Raw genomic sequence first — 25,213 nt, 5'->3', positions numbered from 1 at the left:
GTTCATCTGTTTTGTCTCTTAAAGTCCTCATAAAGTCATATGATTTTTGTCTTTCTCTGACTAATTTCACTGAGCATAATACCCTCCAGTTCCATCCACATAGTTGCAAATGGCAAGATTTCATTCTTTTTGATTGCCAAGTAATACTCCATTGTGTGTGTGTGTATGTATGTATGTGTGTATATATATATACCACATCTTCTTTATCCATTCATCCATTGATGGACATGGACATTTGGGCTCTTTCCAGACTTAGGCTATTGTTGATAGTGCTGCTATAAACATGGGGGTGCATGTGCCCCTTTGAAACAGCATACCTGTATCCCTTAGATAAATGCCTAGTAGTGCAATTGCTGGGTGGTAGGTTAGTTCTATTTTTAGTTTTTTGAGGAACCTCCATACTGTTTTCCAGAGTGGCTGCACCAGTTTGCATTCCCACTAGTAGGAGAATTACGTAATCATGCAAATAAATGCAATTGCACTGGACAGGCCAGGGAAGGACAAGGCCAGGGAAGACTTCCCAGGGGGAAGTGGTGCTTGATCTGAGAGCTAATGAATTGATAGTTAAGTAGCCTAAAAGGATGTTAAAAATGATACAGCAGGCCCAAAATGGAGTCACTTATGTGAAGCCCCACACTGCAAAACCAGGACTTATTAGTGTCAGCTCTCCCACAAATAGAATCTGAAACTAGTAAATCAGGAATTGCCTAATCAGCACTAGTTAGGTAATCTGCCTGCTAGACCCCTGCTATCCCCTAAAGGAAAGTAACCTAGCAATAGCCAACCTGCTTTTTTGCCTAGTACAACCTCTTGTTCCTGCATCTGCCTCTGAAAGTCTTTCATTTTGTACAGCTCTTCAGAGCTCTTCTCAATCTTCTAGAGTGGATGCTGCTTGATTCATGAATCACTGTATAAGATCTTGAAAGTTTACTGAGTTGAGGGGCACCTGGGTGGCTCAGTTAAGCATTCAACTTCAGCTCAGGTCATGATCTCATAGTTCTCAGGTTCAAGCCCCACATTGGGCTCTGTGCTGTCAGTGTGGCGCCTACTTCAGATCCTCTGTCTCCCTCTCTCTCTGCCCCTCCCCTGCTCGCTTGCTCTCTCTCTCTCTCTCTCTCTCACACACACACACACACACACTCTCTCTCTCTCTCTGTCTCCAAAATAAATAAACACTAAAACAAATAAAATTTACTGAGTTGAATTTTGTGGGGTTTTTTAAGTTTTTTAATGTTTATTTATTTTTTTTTTATTTTTTTTTTCAACGTTTTTTATTTATTTTTGGGACAGAGAGAGACAGAGCATGAACGGGGGAGGGGCAGAGAGAGAGAGGGAGACACAGAATCGGAAACAGGCTCCAGGCTCCGAGCCATCAGCCCAGAGCCTGATGCGGGGCTCGAACTCACAGACCGCGAGATCGTGACCTGGCTGAAGTCGGACGCTTAACCGACTGCGCCACCCAGGCGCCCCATTGTTTATTTATTTTTGAGAGAGAGAAAGACAAAGTGTGAGCAGGGGAGGGACAGAGAGAGAGAAAGACAGAGTCCGAAGCAGGCTCCAGGCTCTGAGCTGTCAGCACAGCACAGAGCCTGATGCGGGGCTCGAACTCACAACCGCAAGATCATGACCTGAGTTGAAGTCGGTTGCTTAACTGACTGAATCACCCAGGCACCCCAAATTTTGTTTTGTAATAGGGAGAAGGAAGAATATTCCAGATGAAGAAAAAGAATGCATAAAGGCACAATGACAGGAGAGAACGTGCATGTGCCAGAGCCTGAGAGCAGACCAGTGAGTAGAGTGAAGAAGGTTTCAGAGGAGGGGATACATGTGAGAGATATGAAGCTCAAAAGACAGGACTCGGCAATAGCAGTTAGGAATACTTTCGTGGAATGAACAGACAACCTGACCAACAGTGGCTTGAACACATGAGAGTGTGTGTGTACATGTATGTGTGTGCACGTTTCCTCAGATAAGAAGTTTCCTGAGACAAGAAAAAGATAGTAAGAATTCCAGAAGTAAGGGGGATTTGAATAGGAGTTCAGTGATGCCAGGGCCAACATGCAGCTCTTTTTCCAGCTAAATCCAGCTCCATGCTTCATGATCAAATCCAAGGCAGGAAGAATTGGAAAAGGGGGCAAAATTCAAGACAACAGTCTCTTTTATCAGGAAAGGAAAACCTTTCTCAAACCACCCTCCTCCTCCAGCAGACCTAACTGTGTAATCAGGCCACTTTTAGCTGCCAGGGAAGCTGGAAGTTCAACTGTTTGGCTTTCCTATCCTCTTTAGAAAAAAAATGGAAAAGGTAGAAGAGGATTGGGAATGCATGTTGAGTTAGTCAATTCACAGTGAGTTTGCAAGTACAGGGTGGGGGAGTGAACAACTGGATAGTTGATATCATTCTGATTAGATAATATTGCAACATAGTGAGTTCAGTTTTGGGAATATTGAGCTTGAAGGTATATGGTAAACTGAATCCCTGGAACCTGTGAATATTACTGCCTATGGCAAAAGGGACTCTGCAGAAATGATTAAATTAAATTTTGAGAAAGGGAGATTATTTTGTATTATCCAGGTGGGCCCTAGATGTAATCACATGTGTCCTCACAAGAGGGAAGCACAGGGAGATTTGAGCCCAGAAGAACACTAGATGTGACAATAGAAGGAAGAGGTTACAGATGTGAGGAAGGGGCCAAGGAATTCAGACAACTTCAAAAACTAAAAGAAAATAGATTCTCCCCTCAGAGCCTCCAGAAGGAATCAATGACACCTTAACTTTAAGGTGTCACAAGCCTGTCGAGATTGATTTTAGACTTCTGACCTCGAGAACTGTAAGAGAATAAATTTGTGCTGTTTTAAGCTTATGCTTTAAGTTTGTGGTAATTTGTTACAGCAAGAATAGGAAACTAATGCAAGTTGCCTTTAAAAGATCTAAGAGAGGTCAGTTAGGCAGTTGGATATAAGGGTCTGGAGGTGAAAGAAGAGGGCTAGGCATGAGGTCTACATCTGAGTGTCATATTCAAGTGTGTAGCATTTGAAGATGTAGGAGGGCATAAGCTCCTATGAGGAGAGTGACACTGTCACCTACATGCTGTGCATGTTTCAGCAAGATACTTAACTTCTCTGAAACATTATTTATTGAGCCTTTATTCTGTCCTGGCACCATACAGAGCTACTTACGTGCACTCATTCAATACTCTCAGTCATTTTATGAGGTAGACACCACTTTTATCTATTTACAGAACAGGAAACTGAGGTTTAGAGAGATTAGTCATGTGTCCAAGATCAGACAGTACATGATGTAGTAAGACTAACTCCATTCCTCATGCCTTGGCCCTTATAGCCCATGCACCAGCAGCACTGGCACGATCTAGGAGTCTGTTAGTCCTACTGAATCAGAATCTTCACAAGATTCCCAAGTTATTTATACTTTGTGTGACAAGCACTAGACTCTAGCCTGCGTCCAGAATGGGTTCCACTCTGGCAGGTGCCGCACCAAGAACCTAACTCCGAGTTCTAGAAGCACAGACGTTTTACACCTCTGCATCTTTGCTCACACCATTCTCTACCTGGAGCTGACACTTCTGTTCAGGTGCCTGCATTAGGCACCTCCAGGATTCTCAGGTGCTTTCGACTACAGCAACTCTCGGGTTACAATGCTGTCTCCTCCACTACGTCTCCGGTGCAAGAAGATACAGTCCTCTCTCGCCTAGGTGCCCCAACGCCGGGTTTTGCCAGGCAAAATGCAGGAAACGCCAGAGCAGACACCCAGCAACTATTTAAAGATAAGTATGAAGCAGCTAACGAAACTTAACTTGTCGCCAACTTAACTTGTCGCAGTAAGAAATCCGCGCAGACACTGTCACGCCCTGCCGAGCCCTGGAGTGAGACGGGGCGGTGAAGGGACAGTTAGCGGGAGGTTTAAATGACACAGCACTAGAGTCCCACGGCCGGACTGGCTGAGCGCATGCGCGCAGCGGCCTAGGCGCCGCCTCAGACGGCCTTTCCCGCATGCGCGGGAGCCCGGATGTGGATCCAGTTGGTTGAAAGCGCCGGGCGCTACAGTAATGGCCGCTCTCGGAATTGCGATGGGTGGTGGCAATTGGTTTTCGGCTTTGGCGCTCGGGGTGACTCTCCTCAAATGCCTTCTCATCCCCACATAGTAAGGGACCCGCACCACGGTTGGTCAAAGCGGGAGAGAGAAGCGAGGATGCCCGTGGGTGGGAGGAGGGAAGGGAACTTGAACCCTCCTGTAGGCTCCGCTATGCTTTTGCTAAGCTTCCCGCTCCGCCGATTGATTGTTACTTGACCTGAGAACTAGATCATAGCCCTGGATGGCTAGGTTCAGGCTTGGCGCTGACTGAGTTAAATGTTTTTAAACCTTGGGTCTTCATCCTTAATATGCAGATTAAGAACACTCAGCTCCACCATTCGTTCAGCTGTATTTAACAGTTGTCTGCTGGGCTAGGCACTAGAGATCCAGTGGTGAGAAAGACATTTCCGATTCTTGCCCTCGATAGATTAGTGGGGGCAGACAAAAACGAATGTTTCAGATTGTGATAGGATGTATAAAAGAAATTGACTACAGGTCAAGGCTTTACCCCTCTTTTAGGAGGTGATGTTTGAGTTAAAATTTGAAGGATGAAAGAGAATAAGCCATGTAAAAATCAGTTCAAGCATAGGAGAGAATAAGTGTAAATGCCCTGTGGTAGGAAAAAAACCTCAAGAGCATTCTGGGAACAGTAAGTGACCCTTGTTGCTGAAGAGCATGATGGGAGGAGGAGAATGGCACAGGATGAGGTGGACAGTGGCCAGATCACACAGGATTAGATTGCTATTTGAAAAATAGAGGGGCAAGGCTGAAAGCATGGAAACCAGTTAGGAAGTATCCACCAAGTAATATGTATACTGTGGGTACTCAATATTAGCTTCCACCATCTGTTCATCCTTCCTAACTCTTATCCCATCATTTATCCTTTCATTCCTTTTCTCCCTTCCTTCCAGGTCTCCCCACCTCTTCCCAGTTTAGGTTTTGGTTTACTGGTATCATTTGGTTCAAGTTCTTGGTGATATCCTGCTGGGTATGGAAGAACTGTATGGATAGAGTGTGCATTTATACTGATGTGTCTATGTAATTATATAAGCAATGAAATGTGTGTAGGTTTAGCAAAATGACTTACAGGGACTTAGAAAAAGGAGTTGGTCAGTTGAACTTTCTGTGCAACTGAAAATAAATAAGAAACATATCTCCATTTTAAAAGCAAATTGGAAAAAAAAATCTTTCTAAAATGAAGAAATTCCTTTCAAATCGGAGTGAAAGGGAATTCTTTTTTTTTTTTTTTTTTAACTGTAGATCTGTGTATATAAAGTAATGTTTCTTGCTTTAGTTACTTCAGGGTTGTTACTTTCAATACTGCTCTTAGTCCAGGATTAAGAGCATATATAGTTGTAGTTAATGTTCTGCTTCTCAACTGCAAAACCCTGGGATGTGAGAGGGAAGGACTACAGCATTACGGTATTACAGGATAAATGTAAATATAGTGAACAAACTGTTAACTGCTTTTTGTATACCATGTACTGGGCTAGGTACTACAGGGGAGGACAAAATGGATATGATCACTAATCCTATAAAGGGTATAGTTTAGTAGGATAACAGTTCCAGCAACAAATTAAAGTAAATATGTAATTACACAACTACACTTGTATTAAGTGTTATGAAGAAAATTAGCCAGCAATCCTGTAGGAAAGTACTGTATGATCAAATGTTTAATCATATAAATAGAATGTATTGTGTGCAAGTGTATCAAAATTCTTTTATTTCGTCATTCACTTCATTATGCTCTTGTTATGATGTGCTGAACAGGGAACATGGTTAGTGAAAGAAAGATAAACCTGGCTGTTACTACAAAATTAGTTTAACAATGTTTAAAGAACACAACTTTTTTATCTGTCTCATAATTTGGACCTCTTGTGTACATACTGCTAATAACATGAAGACCTTTCTCTGCACTATATGCAAATGGTAACTAAACAAAGCCACTTTGAATCCTTAAAGGTTCTTTCCAGGTTTATGACAGTAATTGTGTTTACATTTTATGGTGCCTAGTATTGACACAGTGTTATATCTCTATATTAAACAGATGAATCCATTAAAAAAAAAGTGTTATAAGGGGAAAGAATGGGATTTTATAAGGGGACTAACTAGGGAGACTTACTTAGATTGGGTGTCAAGGAAAGTCTCAGGAATTGACATGTAATTGGAGGCCTGAAGACCACGCCCAGTACATGTCTTTTGATAAACATATGTAAATGTATTTCTGTTGACTACTGAATATACTTAGAAATTAAAATGCTAGATCAGTTTTGAATTGTGATTTTGAGGAATCCATAGGAAATTAAGGGGACATTGTCAGCAGGAATTTGGAGATACCTATCTCTAGAACTCAGGAAAGAGATAAAGCTTGTACTGTGGTTTGGAAGTCATCATTATACCGTTAATAATGGAAGCAATAAGAATGAATAAGATTGTCCAGAGTAGAATAAGTTGCATAAAAAGAGGACCAAGAACTGAACATAGGGGATCATCAGCGTTTACCTGATGAATATTGGAATGGAAAGCCATGAAAGTTGGCTAGGAAACTCAGGAGATAGCTGACACTGGAAAGGTTGTATAAAACATTGGAAAGTGTTAATCGGGTTTTGCTGTGGAACTCGTTGACTTTGATGATGAGTGGTTAACTCCACAGGAATGTGTTGAGCCCATCTGTATATCAGGTGCTGTTCAAGACGTGGAAGGGAAATACTGCAGTAGACAAATGGGAAAAGAAAATTATTCTAAAGAGGGGAGAAAGGCACAGAATATGCCACCCCAAAATATGTCTCTTTGCCATAAGGATTATTTGGGGCTGATTATTTGGAGAAACTGCAGATACAGGAGAAGCTCTGAAAACAGTAGAAGTTACCCTTTTAATAAGATTTGTAAGTTTTTCCTTTTTATAAGGAAAATTTATGTGAGAAAGGGGGCCTGTACCAGAAAGAGAGCTGTTACCAGAGATCACTTTTCCACCTGAGAGACTTATCTGCTGGCAGGGTGACCTTTGTGCACCAAACATCTTCTCACTTGAATTCCTTCTCCCCATTTGAAGCCCCAGGCTCCTATCCCTGTCCTTAGTTCAGGGTGGTATATGAGCCTTAATCATTTGGCCACCGTTTAAGCCTCATGTCTTTCTCATCTCTTTTCGGGCTCCCATATATACATATATTATTAAAATTGGCTTTTTTTTTTTCTCCTGTTAAATTTGTCTTATGTCAGTTTAATTCTTAGACCAGCTACAGAACTTAGAAGGGTAGAAGAGAAAATGTTTCTTTCCCTGCAGGAGAGATTCTTGACTATATTTACACATAGTGAGGAATTAGGACACATGGGAAAGGCAGGGCAGGGGCCTTTTCTCACCTTCTCCATCTGATGAACTCCTACTCATCCTTGAAGTTCTAGCTGGTGTGTGAAGCATTTTCCAGATAATGAATATTGTTTGAATTCTTTGTGAACAAGAGTAAGTGACCTCTGAGCAATAGCCAGAGGACCTCCCTTAAGAAAGAGTATGGGATTTTGCCCAGCCCTTTAGATAACTCCAAGAACCTTTTCACTTACTTGTAGATCCCCAACTTTTCCAGAAGGAGGTCTGGCCTTCAGATAAGTGAGCTGTCTCAGGATTATGTAATGCCTGTTTGTGTTTTTAGAGGATCATGAACTGAGGCTGTATAGGAGTGTTAGTCCATTTAAAAGCATAATTTTAGAAATGTGAAATTGATAAATGTAACAAAATCTCATTTTACTCATCTGATTACTTTGAATAGCCATTCCACAGATTTTGAAGTACACCGAAACTGGCTTGCTATCACTCACAGTTTGCCAGTATCACAGTGGTATTATGAGGTAAGTTAAATTTTCACTTTTTTGGTGGATTGTCTTTTACAGTGATGTGTGAAATCATATAAGTCTTACTGATATCAGAAGTTTTCCATGTGATTATAGCTCTAATTAATCTTTATAAAAATTGTACTTTTTCCTCAGTTCTGTCCTCTGGCACTATTAGGGAGTCCCTGTACTTCAAAATGAGTTTCCCAAACAATAAATTAGAAAGTATAATATTCGCTGCACCCCTTTTGAAAGAATTTGGGACTGGGAAAGAGGAATAATTAGATTCCAGGCCTGGCTCTGTCACAGCATAGAAAATATATTTCATTTCTCTGAGCCTTAGTTTCTCATCTGGCACATAAAGATTAGGAATGAATTATTTCTAAGATCCTGCTAATCCCCACTATTTATGAAAAAAGAAATAATCAAATGTGATATATAGGTTTCTGATAATATACAAACCATTCTCTTCTATTATTTTTGAAAACTATGTATTTTTATTTCTGGTATGAATTACTAAGTTGCATATGATACTTCAGAAGTGTCTTGATCAAAAATAGCACTCTGCTGCAGGGAGGTTTTTTTAAGACAATCTGCAAAGTTTTCTCTTAATTCATTGTTGCTTTTGGGGTTTGTTTGTTTGTTTGTTGTCAGATCAGAATAGTCCTTTGTACCAAAAAAGCTTAAGAACAATTGACCTAAGGGACCGAGTTCTTCTCACATAATAACATTATAAGTATTTGATAGGAATGCTAAGGATCTTTAAGTAATTGCTTTAGTATAAGATAGTTCAGTTTGCATGTATACATATCCATTAGAAGACATTTTGTGTGGCCTAGCAGTCAAGAGTTTGGGGCTGTGATTCCAGACCACCTCTCCGTGACTTTCAGTTCTGCCAGCTAACACCCATGCTGAGTGACTGTGGGCAAACTGCTTGACCTCTCAAAGCCTCAACATCCCTAACTATTAAATGATAATAAGCATTAGAGTGAAATGAATATGATGCTTATAATCCTTAGCACAGTGCTTGGAACAGAAGTGCTCAGTAAACATTAAGAGTTATTAAGAATTAGCATTATTCATATCATGACCCTTAGACTGTAAATAAGAAGGCAGCCCCCTGTCTTCTCTTTCTCTCTGACCATTCCTTCCTTGTCTCCTTTGTTAACTTTTCCTCATCTGTACACCCTTTAAACAGCTGGTACTCTAGGGTTCTCTTTGTGGTACAGAATTTCAATTCTCTAACTCTTTCTGGATGTTCTTTCATGTGTTCCTATAACCTTCACCATTGTCTGTTAACTTAGGATTCCTAGAACACTATTTAGGCCAAAGCTGTCTTCTTTATCAATTTATTTTAGATAAAAGAGTCTTATATAAAAGATACTCTTGTGGTACCTGGCTGGCTCAGTCAGTAGAGCATGCAGCTCTTGATTTCAGGGTTGTGAGTTCAAGCCCCACATTGGACATAGAGCTTACTAAAGGAAAAAAAAAGTATTCTTGTAATGGTATACTTCTTTGTTCTTCCTGCTCTGCTCAAAAATAACCACAAGAGCCAATAAGGAGCAAAACTCAGTTGTGGGCAAGGCTTGACTATATGAGACAAGAACCTCACAGTAGGGGATAAGGCTGGAGAGGCACATGAGGTCAGGTCTGGAAGGGTCTCTCTGACATGGTAAGGAGAGTGAACATGTGAGCAGTGGACTACCTAACTGTGACTTCAAACCTACCTTTCTGCTCTGGCTTCAGCTTAAATTGATTGGTCGACTGGTTGGGAAAGACACCAAAGAGACCCACAGTAAATACTTGTGGAATGAACACAGTTGTTTTGAATCTTCATATGAAGAAGTTGGATATTTATTTTTTTTTTCTTTAAAGTTTATTGGTTTATTTTGAGAGAGAGCATGCGCATGCACACACGTGAGTGGGAGAGGGGCAGAGAAGGAAAGAGAATCCCAAGCAGGCTCCAGTGCCATCAGTGAAGAGCCCAACATGGGTCTCAAACTCTCAGACCCTAAGATCATGACCGGAGTTGAAATCAAGAGTCAGATGATTAACCAACTGAGCCACCCAGGTGCTGTGAGGTTAGATGTTTCTATATCTGAAGAAATAGCTCTTCTTGAGAGCAAGATAGAGTTGCTCATATTAAGCGGTGTGGTAAGCAGCCAAGGGCGTTGCACCTAAGACCAGATATCATGAAACCAGCACAGGCTGACAACTCCTAGAACTGATAACCAGCAGAACCAGAAGAAGCCTGCAAAGACCCAAGACTGATTAAGCTCCTTTAAAAAGGGAGGACTTTTGCAGCAAACTGTCAGACTCTCCAGACGTTGAATACAGTGAAAGGGTCAGTGGGTCTTTGCAGGCTTCTTCTGGTTCTGCTGGTTATCAGTTCTGGGAGTTGTCAGCATGTTCTGGTTTCATGATATATAGTCTTAGTTGCAACGCCCTTGGCTGCTTACCACACTACTTGACATGAGTCACTGCTTGACATGAGTGACTCCATCTTGCTCTCTACAGCTCTGTTGTACTAGCTTACTGAGCTAATGGATTTGGAGTCAGAAGCCTCAGATTTTAGTTCCACTTCTGCCAAATATTAGTTAAGTGATGGAACTGTTTACTTGGGAGGAAATGATAGCTAATAGCCTAACTGGCTTCCCAAAAACTGTTGAGGTAAGAAAATGGCCCAGATGGAAATCCTTGAGGTCCAGAGAACCTTCTCAGCTAGATTTGGAAAGTCTTTGTGTGGGGAATAGGAGCAGCATGTAGAGAGCCTCTGAGTGGTGTGGAATTGGGAATAGCAAAGAAACGACGGGGACATTTTATTTTGGAAAAATGGCCATCTCCCAGGCAGCACCTGTCCCTCCCAGTTTTTTTCAATGCTTTTCCTAGTCCCCATTTTATTTAAAGTAATAAATGTTCCAAATAAGGTAAAGTAGGACAAAACCTTTTACACTTCTGTAGAGTAAATGGCTCTTTCAGGGTAGAGTGAACTCTGACATAGAAACTGTAGCTGGGAACTGCATATGTTAAAGTTTAAGTTGATGTTGACTTTCCTGGAATTATATGGAGCAGTAATTTCTAAATTTGTTTCTTAAATATCTATACCCTAGCAAGAAAACATTTAAAAAAAATTTTTTAAGTTTATTTATTTTGAGAGACCGAGCACATACAGGGAGGGGCAGAGGGAGAGGGAGAGAGAGAGAATCCCAAGTAGCTTCTGCACTATGCAGAGCCCGATGCAGGTCCCCAACTCACAAACCGTGAGATCATGACCTGAGCTGAAATCAAGAGCTGGACGCTTAACCTACTGAGCCACCCAGATGCCCCGCAAGAAAACATTTTGATCATTACTACTCCATGTGAGTTTATTTATAAATTATAAAAGTACTGCCTTATTAACATACTATTAAAAGTAGACATTAAACAGGATGAAATTAAAAAATAGAATTTCTAACTTTTCTTTCTCCAATTTAATAGCTCATCTTGTTTACACTCCCCATTGGAAACTTGGGATTAGGGAAGGAACTTTTCATAGAGAATTTAATGGGTGGGTTCATAGCCTGAGTGCTTAAGACATACAACCTCTGGGTTTGCCTCAGATCTGAGGCTTTCTACATGTTGGTACCTGTAGGGGGAGGAAACAAGCTACTTCTTATCTGGACCCAAAGTTGTCATTTAGCCTTACCATGAACAAAGAGCTAACAAGTAGTTTGTCAGAGTCTCTCTCACCTCATTTTATACCACAGAGCGACCCTAAATAGTAGTCCCTATGAGCACCCAGTTAGTACCCAGTGAACCTTCAGTGCAATTCCAGAAGGAGAGGAATTTCCCATTGAAAAGAGCAACAAATACAGAGTAGGGAGATTATTATTACCATCTGAGCTCTTAGAGGTGCAAGGTCTGAGTTTAGTTTTAGGGACATCCTATGGTGATAGCAATAATTTTTTAAATGATAAATAATATTTACGGACACTTTGTTTCTGGTTCAATACTATGTAAATAGTACTTGAAATGCATATGTAAAATTTAATGCAGTAATGAGGTAGGTGCATCCCTGTTGTTTGGGTGAGGAAATGGAGACCTAGAGTAATCTAACAAAACATAATATCCTGAAGTTATATATTTCATATACTCTCTATTTCATATGATCTGTATTTTCATTTACTCATTAGTGATTGCTTATTTGTTTAACTGATGATTTTTTCATACTTAATATATCAGGCACTTACTAAACGTTCAGAATACAGAAATGGCAAGGAGTGACTTTTGCTCTCTTAATCTCAGTATCTGATAACCTATAAGAACAAAAGATAAATAGCATTTGTGTTATCTTTTGTCATTCATAACTGTGTTTCATGTGTATTATATCAATTAACCCTCACACTACCTCATTTTACGAATAGAGAAGTTGAGTCTCTGAGACAGAACTTGAACCCAAGCTAGTGAATCATTTGTTATACCATAGCTCCCTTTTTATATTTACATGAGTAGCACCATGTCAGAACCAAGGTTATTATTGCAAGTTTCATTAATTTTCTTTGAAATATAGTTAATTCTATTTAAGGAAAATTGAAGACCATTATTAAATAACTTAGGAACCAGGTTTTGGTGGTCTGCTCAGTCTTACATAGAAATTACTCTATAATTTAATCATTTCTTTAAAGTTGTTTTTTTTTAATCTCTGTACTCATTGTGGGACTTGAACTCACAATCCCAAAATCAAGAGTTGCACACTCTTCCAACTGACCCCGCCAGGCACCCCTAGGTCATATTTTGTTTTTTTGTTTTTTTGGTTTTTTTTTTTTGTTTGTTTGTTTGTTTGTTTTTTTTAATTTTTTTAACGTTTATTTATTTTTGAGACAGAGAGAGACAGAGCATGAGCGGGGGAGGGTCAGAGAGAGAGGGAGACACAGAATCGGAAGTAGGCTCCAGGCTCTGAGCTGTCAGCACAGAGCCCGATGCGGGGCTCGAACTCACAGACCGCGAGATCGTGACCTGAGCTGAAGTCGGACGCTTAACCGACCAAGCCACCCAGGCGCCCCCCCCCAGGTCATATTTTGAATGCAATTTTATTTCATGTGCTTTTTTAAAGACTAGAGAGTGAGGATTTTCAGTCTTTACACCAACTTTGTTTATTCAGCTATTTAGGATATGTTCTATTTTTTTATTTTTACAGACAACTTCAGAATGGACCTTGGATTATCCGCCTTTTTTTGCGTGGTTTGAGTATGCCCTGTCACATGTTGCCAAATATTTTGATCAAGAGATGCTGAATGTCCGTAATCTGAACTATTCCAGCTCGAGAACCTTACTTTTCCAGAGATTTTCTGTCATCTTTACAGATGCACTCTTTGTGTATGCTGTCCACGAGTAAGTCTGAGAATGTCATTTTGTGTGGAAGGTGTTGAGGACGTAATACAATATTAAGTAGTATTAACTGGTTCCTCATTTGAGAGAAACAAAGCTCACATGATAGCAAATTCTAGAATAGTTCTGAACTCTGTTACTGTGTTTTAAACTGTACAGTGAGTAATTACAGTAGGTAGGCTAGCTATATCTTGTGGAAGACAATGGGGAATGAGGTGGGATTACAAGGCAGAGGCAGAACAAGAGATTGTGAGTGTTCTGAGGAGTAGTCTCATGTAGAGTTCCATGACCATTTCTCCTGCTCAGAATGGCTCCATATGCTTTTCTTTTCTTTCTTGTAACCGGCCCCCAGAGGCTTCTGTGACCTACCCTATTCTTTAGGATACACACACATACATACAGCACACGCACTCATGTACACATACTCATTGTGCTGACCACCAATGGAGTGCCCATTCTAGTAAACTCAGGAAACCTTACTGAGTGCTTTTAGTTGTTGTTTCTGGACTCTTTCCTTCATGAAGACTCTTCACTAACTTAAAAAAAATTTTTGTAACATTTATTCATTTTAGAGAAACAGAGCACAGGCAGGGGGGAGGGGCAGAGAGAGAGGGAGACAGAATCTGAAGCAGACTCCAGGCTCTGAACTCTCAGTACATGAGCTATGAGATCATGACCTGAGCCGAAGTCTGACCCTTAACCGACTGAGCCACCAGGCGCCTTAGACTCTTCACTAATTTTAAGTTATGTTTATATTTTATATTTTTATGCTTTGCATCTTTTACTTATAAATTAATTTTAGTTGACTAGACATATATACAATGTCTTGCACAGTGACTTGTAAGTAGTAAGTTCTCGGTTAATGTTGGTTCCTATTCTGTCCCAATACTTTATTAAGCCTGCTGGTATGATGTGACAGACCACCAGCTGTGTCCCTTCATGACCCTTGTCACAAATGGATCATTTCTATTTGTGAGGCCCTCTACACTGAACCCCTGCCCCATTTAGGCAAGAGTCCCTTGGCAATGTTTTAACCCCTGCTCATTCTCAAGGAGTAGTTCCCACTTGACACCTTAACATTCAGTCTGTTTATGACCTAGCAAGAGTTGGAAGGGAAGGTGAGTTGTGATGTACTCCTTTAAACTCAAAATGGTTGAATTGAAGTTCCTAGAGAAGGCATATGAGCAGAAGGAAGAGGGAATAGAATTCATTTCTACCTACAGTGTAGAAGGAGCAGTTAAATAAGATATAAATTGTTGAGATCTATGTCCCAGTTCCCAGAACCAGGCACAAAGTATAGACAGTAACTTACTTAATTTTCTCAATTACCCTGTAAGGTTACTGTCTCTGTTGAGGAAATAGGCTCCATGGAGGAAAAGCAGAACACCTTTTGCTAACCCCTCTTTAATTGCTTCTTTATTGTCTATTTCTTTTTTGGGGCTTAGATTTCTGTTTTTGCGATTTGCTGATACTCAAACGTATTTTTTAAAATCCTTTTTCTGGGATTATGCATTGTTGTCAAAATTTTGGAAAACCGAAAACCACACATGTACACAAAGTCGAAGTGACCCATACTCCTCCACTTACAGCTATCACCATCACCATTTTGCTATATATTATTTCATTCTCTCTTCTATGTCTGAATATAATTTTTATAAAATAAAAATAGGATCATAATTTTTTTCACTTGCTATTGTCATTTAATAATAGATCTTGACCTTTAAATGATACACATTTTTAATAAATGTTTTTAAAATTATTTGGACAATCAGGAGCTATGAGTTCGTGGCTCTATTTTTTTTTTAAGGGGATGTTAGGTCTGATATTTATTTTTATTTTTAATGTTCACTTTTGAGAGAGAGAAACAGAGCATGAGCGGGGGAGGGTCAGAGAGATAGGGAGACATAGAATCTGAAGCAGTCTCCAGGCTCTGAGCTGTCAGCACATAGCCCAACATGGGGCTCAAACTCACGAACCGTGAGATCATGACCTGAGCCAAAGTTGGAGCTTAATCAACTGAGCCACTGAGGCACCCCGCTCTATTTTTTTTCAAATGTTTATTTATTTATTTTTGAGAGAGAGAGAGAGTAAGTAGGGGAGCGGCAGAGAGAGAGGGAGGGATTGAATCCCAAGCAGGCTCTGTACTGTCAGGGCAGAGCCCAATGCAGGGCTCGAACCCACAAACCATGACTTGAGCCAAAATCAGGAGTCGGACGCTTACCCAACTGAGCCATCCAGGTGCTCCTCGTGGCTCTATTTTTAATTTGGCTGCTATGATATATAATTTAGAGTACCATATTATTCTGGTCTGCATTTTTTTATTATAGTTGATATACAATGTTACACTGTTATATTAGTTTCAGGTATGGTCTGCATTTTTTACACTTCAGGACTAAATAGTGTGTGCCCTCTCAACTTTCAAAATCCTTCCCTTTGAGTTTATGGTGGCTGTTTGTTTATTTTTCATTTTACTAAATGAAGACTGTTTCAAATCAGCCGAGCTGAAAAAGAGACACGGAACTGACCCTGAGGTCTTTGTTTCTGCTGTCACCTTTTTAAGCAGTCAAGAACAGCATGGGCAGTTTATCAGGAATAGCTAATAAAATATGTCTGAGTGTATCAGAGTGTACTCTGTAGTGGTATGGTGATGTTCTAATGAAGATAAAAGCTCTTTCTGCTTCCTTCCTGGCATTCCACTGTAGGTGCTGTAAATGCATTGATGGGAAAAAAGCAGGTAAAGAACTTACAGAGAAGCCAAAGTTTATTCTATCAGTGTTACTGCTGTGGAACTTCGGGTTGCTAATCGTGGACCGTATCCTTGACATTTTCTGCACTATTCCCTTACTTACTCTGATATATACTAAGTATGAGATTATTTCTTCAGTGGTAATTCTGAAATGTGAGCTACTTTTGAAAATGGGTGTGGGGTGGGTCCGTGGGTTCCCAAAACTATGGTTTCTATGGGTTCTCCCAACTGTACCAGACACTGATTTTTATTTATTTTTTTTTTTCACTTGGAAAGTAATTTTATTTATTTTTTTTTAATTTTTTTCAATATATGAAATTTATTGTCAGATTGGTTTCCATACAACACCCAGTGCTCATCCCAAAAGGTGCCCTCCTCAATACCCATCACCCACCCTCCCCTCCCTCCCACCCCCCATCAACCCTCAGTTTGTTCTCAGTTTTTAAGAGTCTCTTATGCTTTGGCTCTCTCCCACTCTAACCTCTTTTTTTTTTTTTTTTTTCCTTCCCCTCCCCCATGGGTTTCTGTTACGTTTCTCAGGATCCACATAAGAGTGAAACCATATGGTATCTGTCTTTCTCTGTATGGCTTATTTCACTTAGTATCACACTCTCCAGTTCCATCCACGTTGCTACAAAAGGCCATATTTCATTTTTTCTCATTGCCACGTAGTATTCCATTGTGTATATAAACCACAATTTCTTTTTTTTTTTTTTTTTTTTTAATATATGAAATTTACTGTCAAATTGGTTTCCATACAACACCCAGTGCTCATCCCAAAAGGTGCCCTCCTCAATACCCATCACCCACCCTGCCCTCCCTCCCACCCCCCATCAACCCTCAGTTTGTTCTCAGTTTTTAACAGTCTCTTATGCTTTGGCTCACTCCCACTCTAACCTCTTTTTTTTTTTTTTTTTTTTCCTTCCCCTCCCCCATGGGTTTCTGTTACGTTTCTCAGGATCCACATAAGAGTGAAACATATGGTATCTGTCTTTCTCTGTATGGCTTATTTCACTTAGCATCACACTCTCCAGTTCCATCCACGTTGCTACAAAAGGCCATATTTCATTTTTTCTCATTGCCACGTAGTACTCCATTGTGTATATAAACCACAATTTCTTTATCCATTCATCAGTTGATGGACATTTAGGCTCTTTCCATAATTTGGCTGTTGTTGAGAGTGCTGCTATAAACATTGGGGTACAAGTGCCCCTATGCATCAGCACTCCTGTATCCCTTGGGTAAATTCCTAGCAGCAGACACTGATTTTTAGAGCACTTTGTTTCTGAAAAGCTGGTGGTGATATTCAAGAACCAGTTAAACCATCAGTAAAGCAATATACTGGGATTTGTTAACTGTCTTTAGATTCATCAGATACATATATCTTACATAGTTTTAGAACACATTATTCTAAATACCTTTTCTAGGAAAGGGCCTGTCTCAGTGTTACATATGGGACCAGGCAGACTTTCATGCTCTTCTACCTACCACCTTAGATTACCACATATTAACAGGCAAAGTTCTTAAATCCAGAAGATACGAATGAAACTAAAATCTTAACGACAGGAGCCTAATATTTTACAGTTTTCATAAAGGTAGCCATGTGTGAGGAAAACACCCACACTTTGGTTCAAGTCTGACGTGGACTCAGCTCTTAGCTATGGCATTGCAGTAGCTTTAGGCCGTGTGTAGATTAATGGCTCTGAGCTCTGATGTCCTCACAAGTTCGTCGTGAGGCTTACTAAGATTGTGTATATATACTATAAACGAGGGGGTGCTGCATGCCAGTGGCCTTCAGTAGCTGTTAGATCCCTTCCTTTCTCATCCCTAATTCAAAAAACAAAACCAGAAAACTCCCTGTCCTGTAGCTGCTGGGTCTTTAAGATAGAAAAAACATGGGAAAGTTTCCTGGTTTTCTTCTTAAACATAATTTTTTTTATCCCCTATATAATCCTTGGCACTATATACATTTATTTTATTTTTTATTTTTTAAAATTTACATCCAAATTAGGTAGCTTATAGTGCAACAATGATTTCAGGAGTAGATTCCTTAGTGCCCCTTACCCATTTAGCCCATCCCCCCTCCCACAACCCCTCCCGTAACCCTCAGTCTGTTCTCCATATTTATGAGTCTCTTCTGTTTTGTCCCCCTCCCTGTTTTTATATTATTTTGCTTCCCTTTCCTTATGTTTATCTGCTTTGTCTCTTAAAGTCCTCATATGAGTGAAGTCATACGATTTTTGTTTTTCTCTGACTAATTTCATTTAACATAATACCCTCCAGTTCTATCCACGTAGTTGCAAATAGCAAGATTTCATTCTTTTTGAAAAGAGTAACACTCCATTGTATATATATACCACGTCTTCTTTATCCATTCATCCATCGATGGACATTTGGGCTCTTTCCACACTTTGGCTCTTGTTGATAGTGATGCTATAAACATGGGGGTGCATGTGTCCCTTCAAAACAGCACACCTGTATCCTGTGGATAGATGCCTAGTAGTGCAATTGCTGGGTCGTAGGGTAATTCTATTTTTAGTTTTTTGAGGAACCTCCATACTGTTTTCCAGAGTGGCTGCACCAGCTTGCATTCCCAGGCACTATATACATTTTAATTAGAGTTTGTCTAAGGTTTGACTCTGTTTATAGAAAACACATTTATGAGAAGTTCAAACTGGAGGAATATTTTTGTCTTTAGTTTACCTATTAGGAAAGCATTTGCATTTTTATATTCAATCTGCTGGCACAATTCAACTTAAATTTGGTATCCTCTATTGTCTTTCCTTAATCTAAGTCCAGATATTCATTTCCAGTACAATGGTTTTTTATTTGGATTAATGCTACTCTCCATTGCACGATTATTTCAGGTAAATACAAAATAGGCTGATTAGATTTTTGCCCTTAAGTCTGACTTTGAGCTTTGAAAGGCAACAATAAGTTGGTGATGGGTAGACTTATTTGATGAACTGTTTTGAATTGTCAAGCACTATAGATAATTTTATTGCATATTTCTCATAAATCCCATCTTCTCTTTTGACAATAATTTTCTTCCTTTTACGCATAGACTCTAGAAACTTGTTAGAGGGTGGCAGGCCTGAAATAAACTTGTGTTGCTGTATTTGGCTGGAATCATTTACCTAGGAATGAAGTCTCCAGTTTTTACAATATAATAACTGATGGTGGGGTTTCATCGTCAGAAGTATATAGCATAGTGTAATGGAAAGTATGGGATTTGGAATCAGAAGATTTGAGTTGAAATCCTGACTGACCCTAATGAACTGTATGACTCAGGGCTCACACAAATGCATTGGCTTCTTTGGGTTAGGTACATTATATATAATATCTTATTGAGTAAACCTCACAACTATTCTATGAAATTATTGTCATTATTTTCCTCCTCTTTATAGAGGAAGAAATCAGAAGTTCATATTTTGGGGTCACCTCTCTGTATGCTGGATAAGAATCCTTAGCACTGGCATTTAGGAATTTATAGGGAATTTTGATTCACAGTCAGGTTTGGGAACCATTAACCGAAAGTAAGTCATTTAACCCCCTCAGCCACAGTTTTTGCATCCATAAAATGAAATGTACCTCTTATTACATTCTTATTTGTAAAATGGGGGCCCCCTACCTCACAGGGACTTTGGAAAGATCAAATTTGATAATCTGCTTTAAAATTCTTTGTCAACTATAAATGTCTGGATAAGTTTTTGTCTTTTAACCATAAAAAGCCATGTAGCACTTAGAGCATAATTGGCATTCAGTGAATGATTGTTAAATAAAGTTTAGCTAGACCTTCTCTGAATCTTAAGTTGAAAAAGCGGTGATCAGAGATCTGGAAACAACCCATTATTTTTCTTTATCATTCCTCACTCATCTATTCTAGAGCACACCCTGATGAGACAGTGAGAGAAGGAACCTGGCCTTTCATGGCCCCTTTGGCAGCTTCCTTGCTGAACCACAGGAACATTATCTCATTTGATCCCCAAATTCCTGTGAGGTAGGTAGAATTCAGATTTATTTAGTTATAGTCAACTTGGGGATTTTTTGTTGTTGTTGTTTATTTGTTTTAAATCAGAATACCTTTAATTCTTGTAGGTAGTTTGTTAGGATCAAGTACTGTACCCGGTGTCTTCAGCCTGATAGTACTATATGTTACCTGATCTATAACACCAGATTTAGGTGGCTCTTTGGTAGCATAACATCATATGTATTCTTTCGTACTCTCATCCCCAGGTCCAGGGGATGAGGGTGATTGAATTCTCTGGGCTTCAGATCTTTAAGGAGCATTGGGGTGTGTTTTTATGATAATGTGTCCTGTACCTTAGCATCAAGCTTCGTATTAAATAAATATTTGTTGCAGTAATGAACTAGGCTCAGTATAAAAACTAACTAGAATCACTTGCCTGTTTTCTCCTTATATTGCATGTAGAATATTTGCCTGAAATTTAAAACCTTTTTATTATAGCAAATTTAAATCCTATACAAAAGTAGAGAAAATAAAAATAGCACAGTGATCTACACACAAACACACACAAGATTATTTTGAAACATATCCCAGATGATTTCATTCATTAAGCATGTCAGAACATAGATTTTAAAATATCTATTTTTTAAATTGTGTTGAAATACACATAAAATTAACTATCAACCATTTTTTTAGTGTACAGTCTAGTATTGTTTTAAGTATATTCACATTGTTATGCAACCAGTCTCCAGGGTTTTTTTATTTTTTAATAAACTTAATTTTTTTTTTTTTTATTTTTTTTTTTTTTATTTTTTTTTTTTTTCAACGTTTATTTACTTTTGGGACAGAGAGAGACAGAGCATGAACGGGGGAGGGACAGAGAGAGGGAGACACAGAATCGGAAACAGGCTCCAGGCTCTGAGCCATCAGCCCAGAGCCTGACGCGGGGCTCGAACTCACGGACCGTGAGATCGTGACCTGGCTGAAGTCGGACGCTTAACCGACTGCGCCACCCAGGCGCCCCAATAAACTTAATTTTTTAAAAATAGTCCTAGGTTTATAGAAAAGTTAACAAAGATAGTACAGAGAGTCCCTGTGCCCCTCACCCATTTTCCCCTCATGTCACCATCTTACATAACTATGACACTTTCATAGTCCATTCTTTCAACAAGACTAAAAAACACTATTGTACACCTAAAACCAGCATAACACTGTATGGTTAACTAACTGGACTTAAAATTAAAACTTAAAAAACAAAAAAAGACTAAAAAATCAACATTGGTGCTGCACTCAGATTTCACCAGTTTTTCCACTAATGTTATTTTTCTGTTCCAGGATCCAACCAGGATACTACATTACTACATTTAGTTTACCCTGAATTTTAAAGTGATATTTCCCTTTTAAATCTCCTAGAAAAGGCATATGGAAGGAGCATTTCTCTTTGCTGTTCTTCTACACTTCAAACACATCTACCTCTATGTCGCCCCGGCTTATGGTGTATACCTGCTACGGTCTTACTGTTTCACTGCAAATAAACCAGGCAAGTTTTAGTGACAATAACAAAACCTTTATTTTCTTTTTCCTTGATTTGGTAGCTTGCTTCGTGAGAGGATTTTATGAGGCACAGCAGATGTCTCTCGTTTATTGATCCTATAAACCCTTGACCATTTTGACTTTTCTGTGCTCTTGTCACATCATGAAGGCTGGTGTGCTATCAGGGGATACTTCTGGTTTTAGCACATTGTATAAGTTATGGTTTTCCATGCTCCTGGTAACGGTAATGTTCCTTTTCTGTAGATGGATCCATCCGATGGAACAGTTTCAGCTTTGTCCGTGTTATTTCTCTAGGACTGATTGTTTTTTTAGTTTCTGCTCTTTCACTGGGTCCCTTCCTAGCCTTGGTAAGTCTTTTATTTTTTAAATTAAGTAATACATGTTTTTTGTTGTTGCTGCTGTTGTTTAGAAAAAAATAATAATGTATAAAAGCAAATCTACTTTTTTCTGATTCTTCCCCAGTATGACTCCCCAAAGACAGAATGTGGTCTTTCAGACATTTTGGTTCACATTCAAATATGTATCTGTGTATTTACATGTTTAACTATATGTCTTTCACACACATAGACACACACACTTACACACAGAATTGATGATTATTGTTCGCAGATTTCCTTATTTGCTCATTTGCTTACTTGTGATAATTTATTTGTAACTCCAAAATCAATACTAATGGTGTTGCATAGTCATTCACTGACAACATTCAGAGTGCCTAGAATATTATAGATGTTCGATGAATATTTTTCGTTTTCCCCTTTTTCCCTCACCCTGGGGTCTCCTCCTTTGCAGCTCGTAAATTCTTCCCTTATTATAATTATCTCATAGCAGTACTGGACTGGTATTCAGCATATCTTGTCCCACTCAACAGATGAGTAGGTTAGACAAGAGGAGGTTCTGTGAACTGCTCAGGATCACACAACTACTTGAGGGAACAAGGACTAGAACTTTCTACACGCTATGTCACAGATGGTTCTTTAGTTCTCTTTTTGCATTTGGAAAAGATCGGTCACTGTTTAATCTCTTTTCTACAGAACCAACTGCCTCAAGTCTTGTCCCGACTCTTCCCTTTCAAGAGGGGCCTCTGCCATGCATATTGGGCTCCAAACTTCTGGGCTTTGTACAATGCTTTGGACAAAGTGCTCTCCATCATAGGTATAGTAGCCAGCCTTCTTACTTAGACGATGGATTTGGACAAGTCATACTGAGAAATGGAAAATCCTGCTTTGTGTTTTGAATGTGGCTGAACTGTTTGTTCTCCAGCCTTGTGTTTCAGCTTTCAGAATAAACAGGGGAGCAGTTCTAGGGACTAAGGTTTCAGTGTAGTAGACAGGCTGTGTTCCTTATAAAAACCATTTGTGGCAATGAGGTTGATCCTTTGCTTTGGAAAAAAAAAATACAATATTTAGACATTTTTAAAAGGTAATTTTTGCCTTGAGTAAAATGTTATTCAGCAGTTAACTCTGCTTTTAAACTTAAATGTGTGCAGAAGGAAAGAAGACCGCATAAGCTGTGACTCTAGGTGTTCTATCAGTAAGGAAAATGATAGTCATGCATGAGATGAGAAGAAATGGGAAACCTAGGCTAGGCTTTTAAGTTTGGGTTGTGATAAAATAATAATAATAATAATGTATATCTTAAGATGGTTCTACTGAAAATAATTCACTCTAGAATAACTCACAGTAGTTTGTGAATATAGCCTAGCTTAATGGGAAATGGGGAGGATCAAGAGATCCTCCTGATCCCAAAGGATCAGTAAGCTTTGTCTGAAAAAAAAATGGGCCAGATAGTAAATAGTTTAGGCTTGGCAGACCACATAAGGTGTTTTTGTTCGTTTGTTTTACCACCTTGAAAAATATAAAAACTCTTCCTAGCTTCGGGCTATGCAAAAATTAGTCACAGGCTGGGGATTTGGCCCTCAAGGTAGAATTTGCCGATTCCTGATCTAGAGTCTGATGACTTGGTTGGAGGCCCACCTGCATAAATGAGTGGCTCTGTGGCATTCTTCAAGTCACTTGATTCTTCTAGTGAGTACAATAAGAGGATAATGTAAGTAACTGTACCAATGCACTATGTTGTAAGAAACATGCAATAATAAAAAAATGCTAGGTTGTTAGTAGCAGAGGCATTGTAGCCAGACAGATCTGAGTTTAATTCTACCACCTATGACTTGTGTGACTTTGGACAAGTTATACATCTCTCTGTGCCTCAGGGGTCTGAAAGTAATGGCTACAAAGCTCTTGGCACAAGTAGCTGCTGTCACTGTTTTGGTGCATACTTAAAGGAAATCATAATTTGGTATTATCCCTCACCCACTGTGAATCCAGCCTTGATGTTCAAGGACTCTTACAAGGAATGTCTTAACATTTATATTCAAAAACCTTAAATAACCAGGTATGAGGTATAAGGGCCACTTTCCTTGTCCGAGTGAGGAAACTAGGCTGTACATTATCTTATATATCTGCCTCTTCAAAGATGTCTTGGTCATGAATAGACACTTTTCTAAAGAAGACATCCAGATGGCCAACACGCACATGAAAAGATGTTCAACGTCACCCCTCATCAGGGAAATACAAATCAAAACCACACTGAGATACCACCTCATGCCAGTCAGAGTGGCTAAAATGAACAAATCAGGAGACTATAGATGCTGGCAAGAATGTGGAGAAACGGGAATCCTCTTGCACCGTTGGTGGGAATGCAAACTGGTGCAGCCGCTCTGGACAACAATGTGGCGGTTCCTCAAAAAATTAAAAATAGATCTACCCTATGACCCAGCAATAGCACTGCTAGGAATTTACCCAAGGGATACAGGAGTGCTGATGCATAGGGGTACTTGTACCCCAGTGTTTATAGCAGCACTCTCAACAATAGCCAAATTATGGAAAGAGCCTAAATGTCCATCAACTGACGAATGGATAAAGAAGATGTGGTTAATAAATACAATGGAATACTACTTGGCAATGAGAAAGAATGAAATCTGGCCATTTGTAGCAACGTGGATGGAACTGGAGAGTATTATGCTAAGTGAAATAAGTCAGGCAGAGGAAGACAGATATATGTTTTCACTCATGTGGATCCTAAGAAACTTAACGGAAGTCCATGGGGGAGGGAAAGGGGGGGGAAAGTTACAGAGAGGGAAGGAGGCAAACCATAACAGACTCTTAAATCCTGGGAACAAACTGAGGGTTGATGGGGAGTGGGGGAGAGAGGAAAGTGGATGATGGGCATTGAGGAGGGCACCTGTTGGGATGAGCATTGGGTGTTGTATGGAAACCAATTGACAACAAATTATATTTAATATATTAAAAAAAAGATGTCTTGGTCAGTGGCGGTAGCTTTAAGAGAGAATCATCAGACTGAAGGGAAAAGGAAAGAGGTTAATGAATACAAAATAATTTGGTAGTGTACACCTCCCCACATTTCACTGATTTTCAGTAGACCTTGTCTACTACAAGGTCGTGCTCAGACTGTCCTTGGCTGTCCTATTAGCTAGTTTGGGATGGGATTTGCATCATCATCCTCAGACTTGGTCATCTAATTATTCCTTGAACACGTATGTGCTGGGGATAAAAATGGATTAATCATCATTTCTGCTTTTAAGAAATCCAATACAGTGGAGGAAATGAGTGCATAAACAGATACAGGGCAGTAGGGTGAACACTAG

At 39.5% G+C, this 25,213-nt stretch overlaps 1 protein-coding gene across 11 annotated transcripts in view; it reads left to right on the top strand.

Annotated features, from left to right (window-relative positions):
• The first annotated feature begins 4,006 nt into the window (after positions 1–4,006).
• Positions 4,007–25,213, top strand: part of ALG8 (ALG8 alpha-1,3-glucosyltransferase) — a 40,640-nt gene continuing 19,433 nt past the window's right edge. For 3 of the 11 annotated variants that reach the window (XM_078433061.2, XM_078433060.2, XM_078433069.2), the window contains exons 1-8: positions 4,013–4,159; positions 7,855–7,933; positions 13,092–13,285; positions 15,985–16,094; positions 18,828–18,895; positions 21,409–21,535; positions 21,793–21,896; positions 22,581–22,701. In XM_078433061.2, the coding sequence (XP_078289187.1) occupies positions 4,065–4,159; positions 7,855–7,933; positions 13,092–13,285; positions 15,985–16,094; positions 18,828–18,895; positions 21,409–21,535; positions 21,793–21,896; positions 22,581–22,701 (898 nt within the window). In that variant the 5' untranslated portion in view covers positions 4,013–4,064. Of the gene's footprint in view, positions 4,160–7,854; positions 7,934–13,091; positions 13,286–15,950; positions 16,095–18,822; positions 18,896–19,915; positions 20,029–21,408; positions 21,536–21,792; positions 21,897–22,580; positions 22,702–25,213 lie in introns of those variants that run through there. The other 8 variants (XM_078433068.2, XM_078433062.2, XM_078433070.1 and 5 more) reach the window with 8 other exon arrangements.

The sequence above is a fragment of the Panthera onca genome, chromosome D1 (genome assembly GCF_046562875.1).
Source record: "Panthera onca isolate mPanOnc1 chromosome D1, mPanOnc1 haplotype 2, whole genome shotgun sequence".
NCBI lineage: Eukaryota > Metazoa > Chordata > Mammalia > Carnivora > Felidae > Panthera > Panthera onca.
This window is presented reverse-complemented; position numbering and strand designations above follow the sequence as displayed.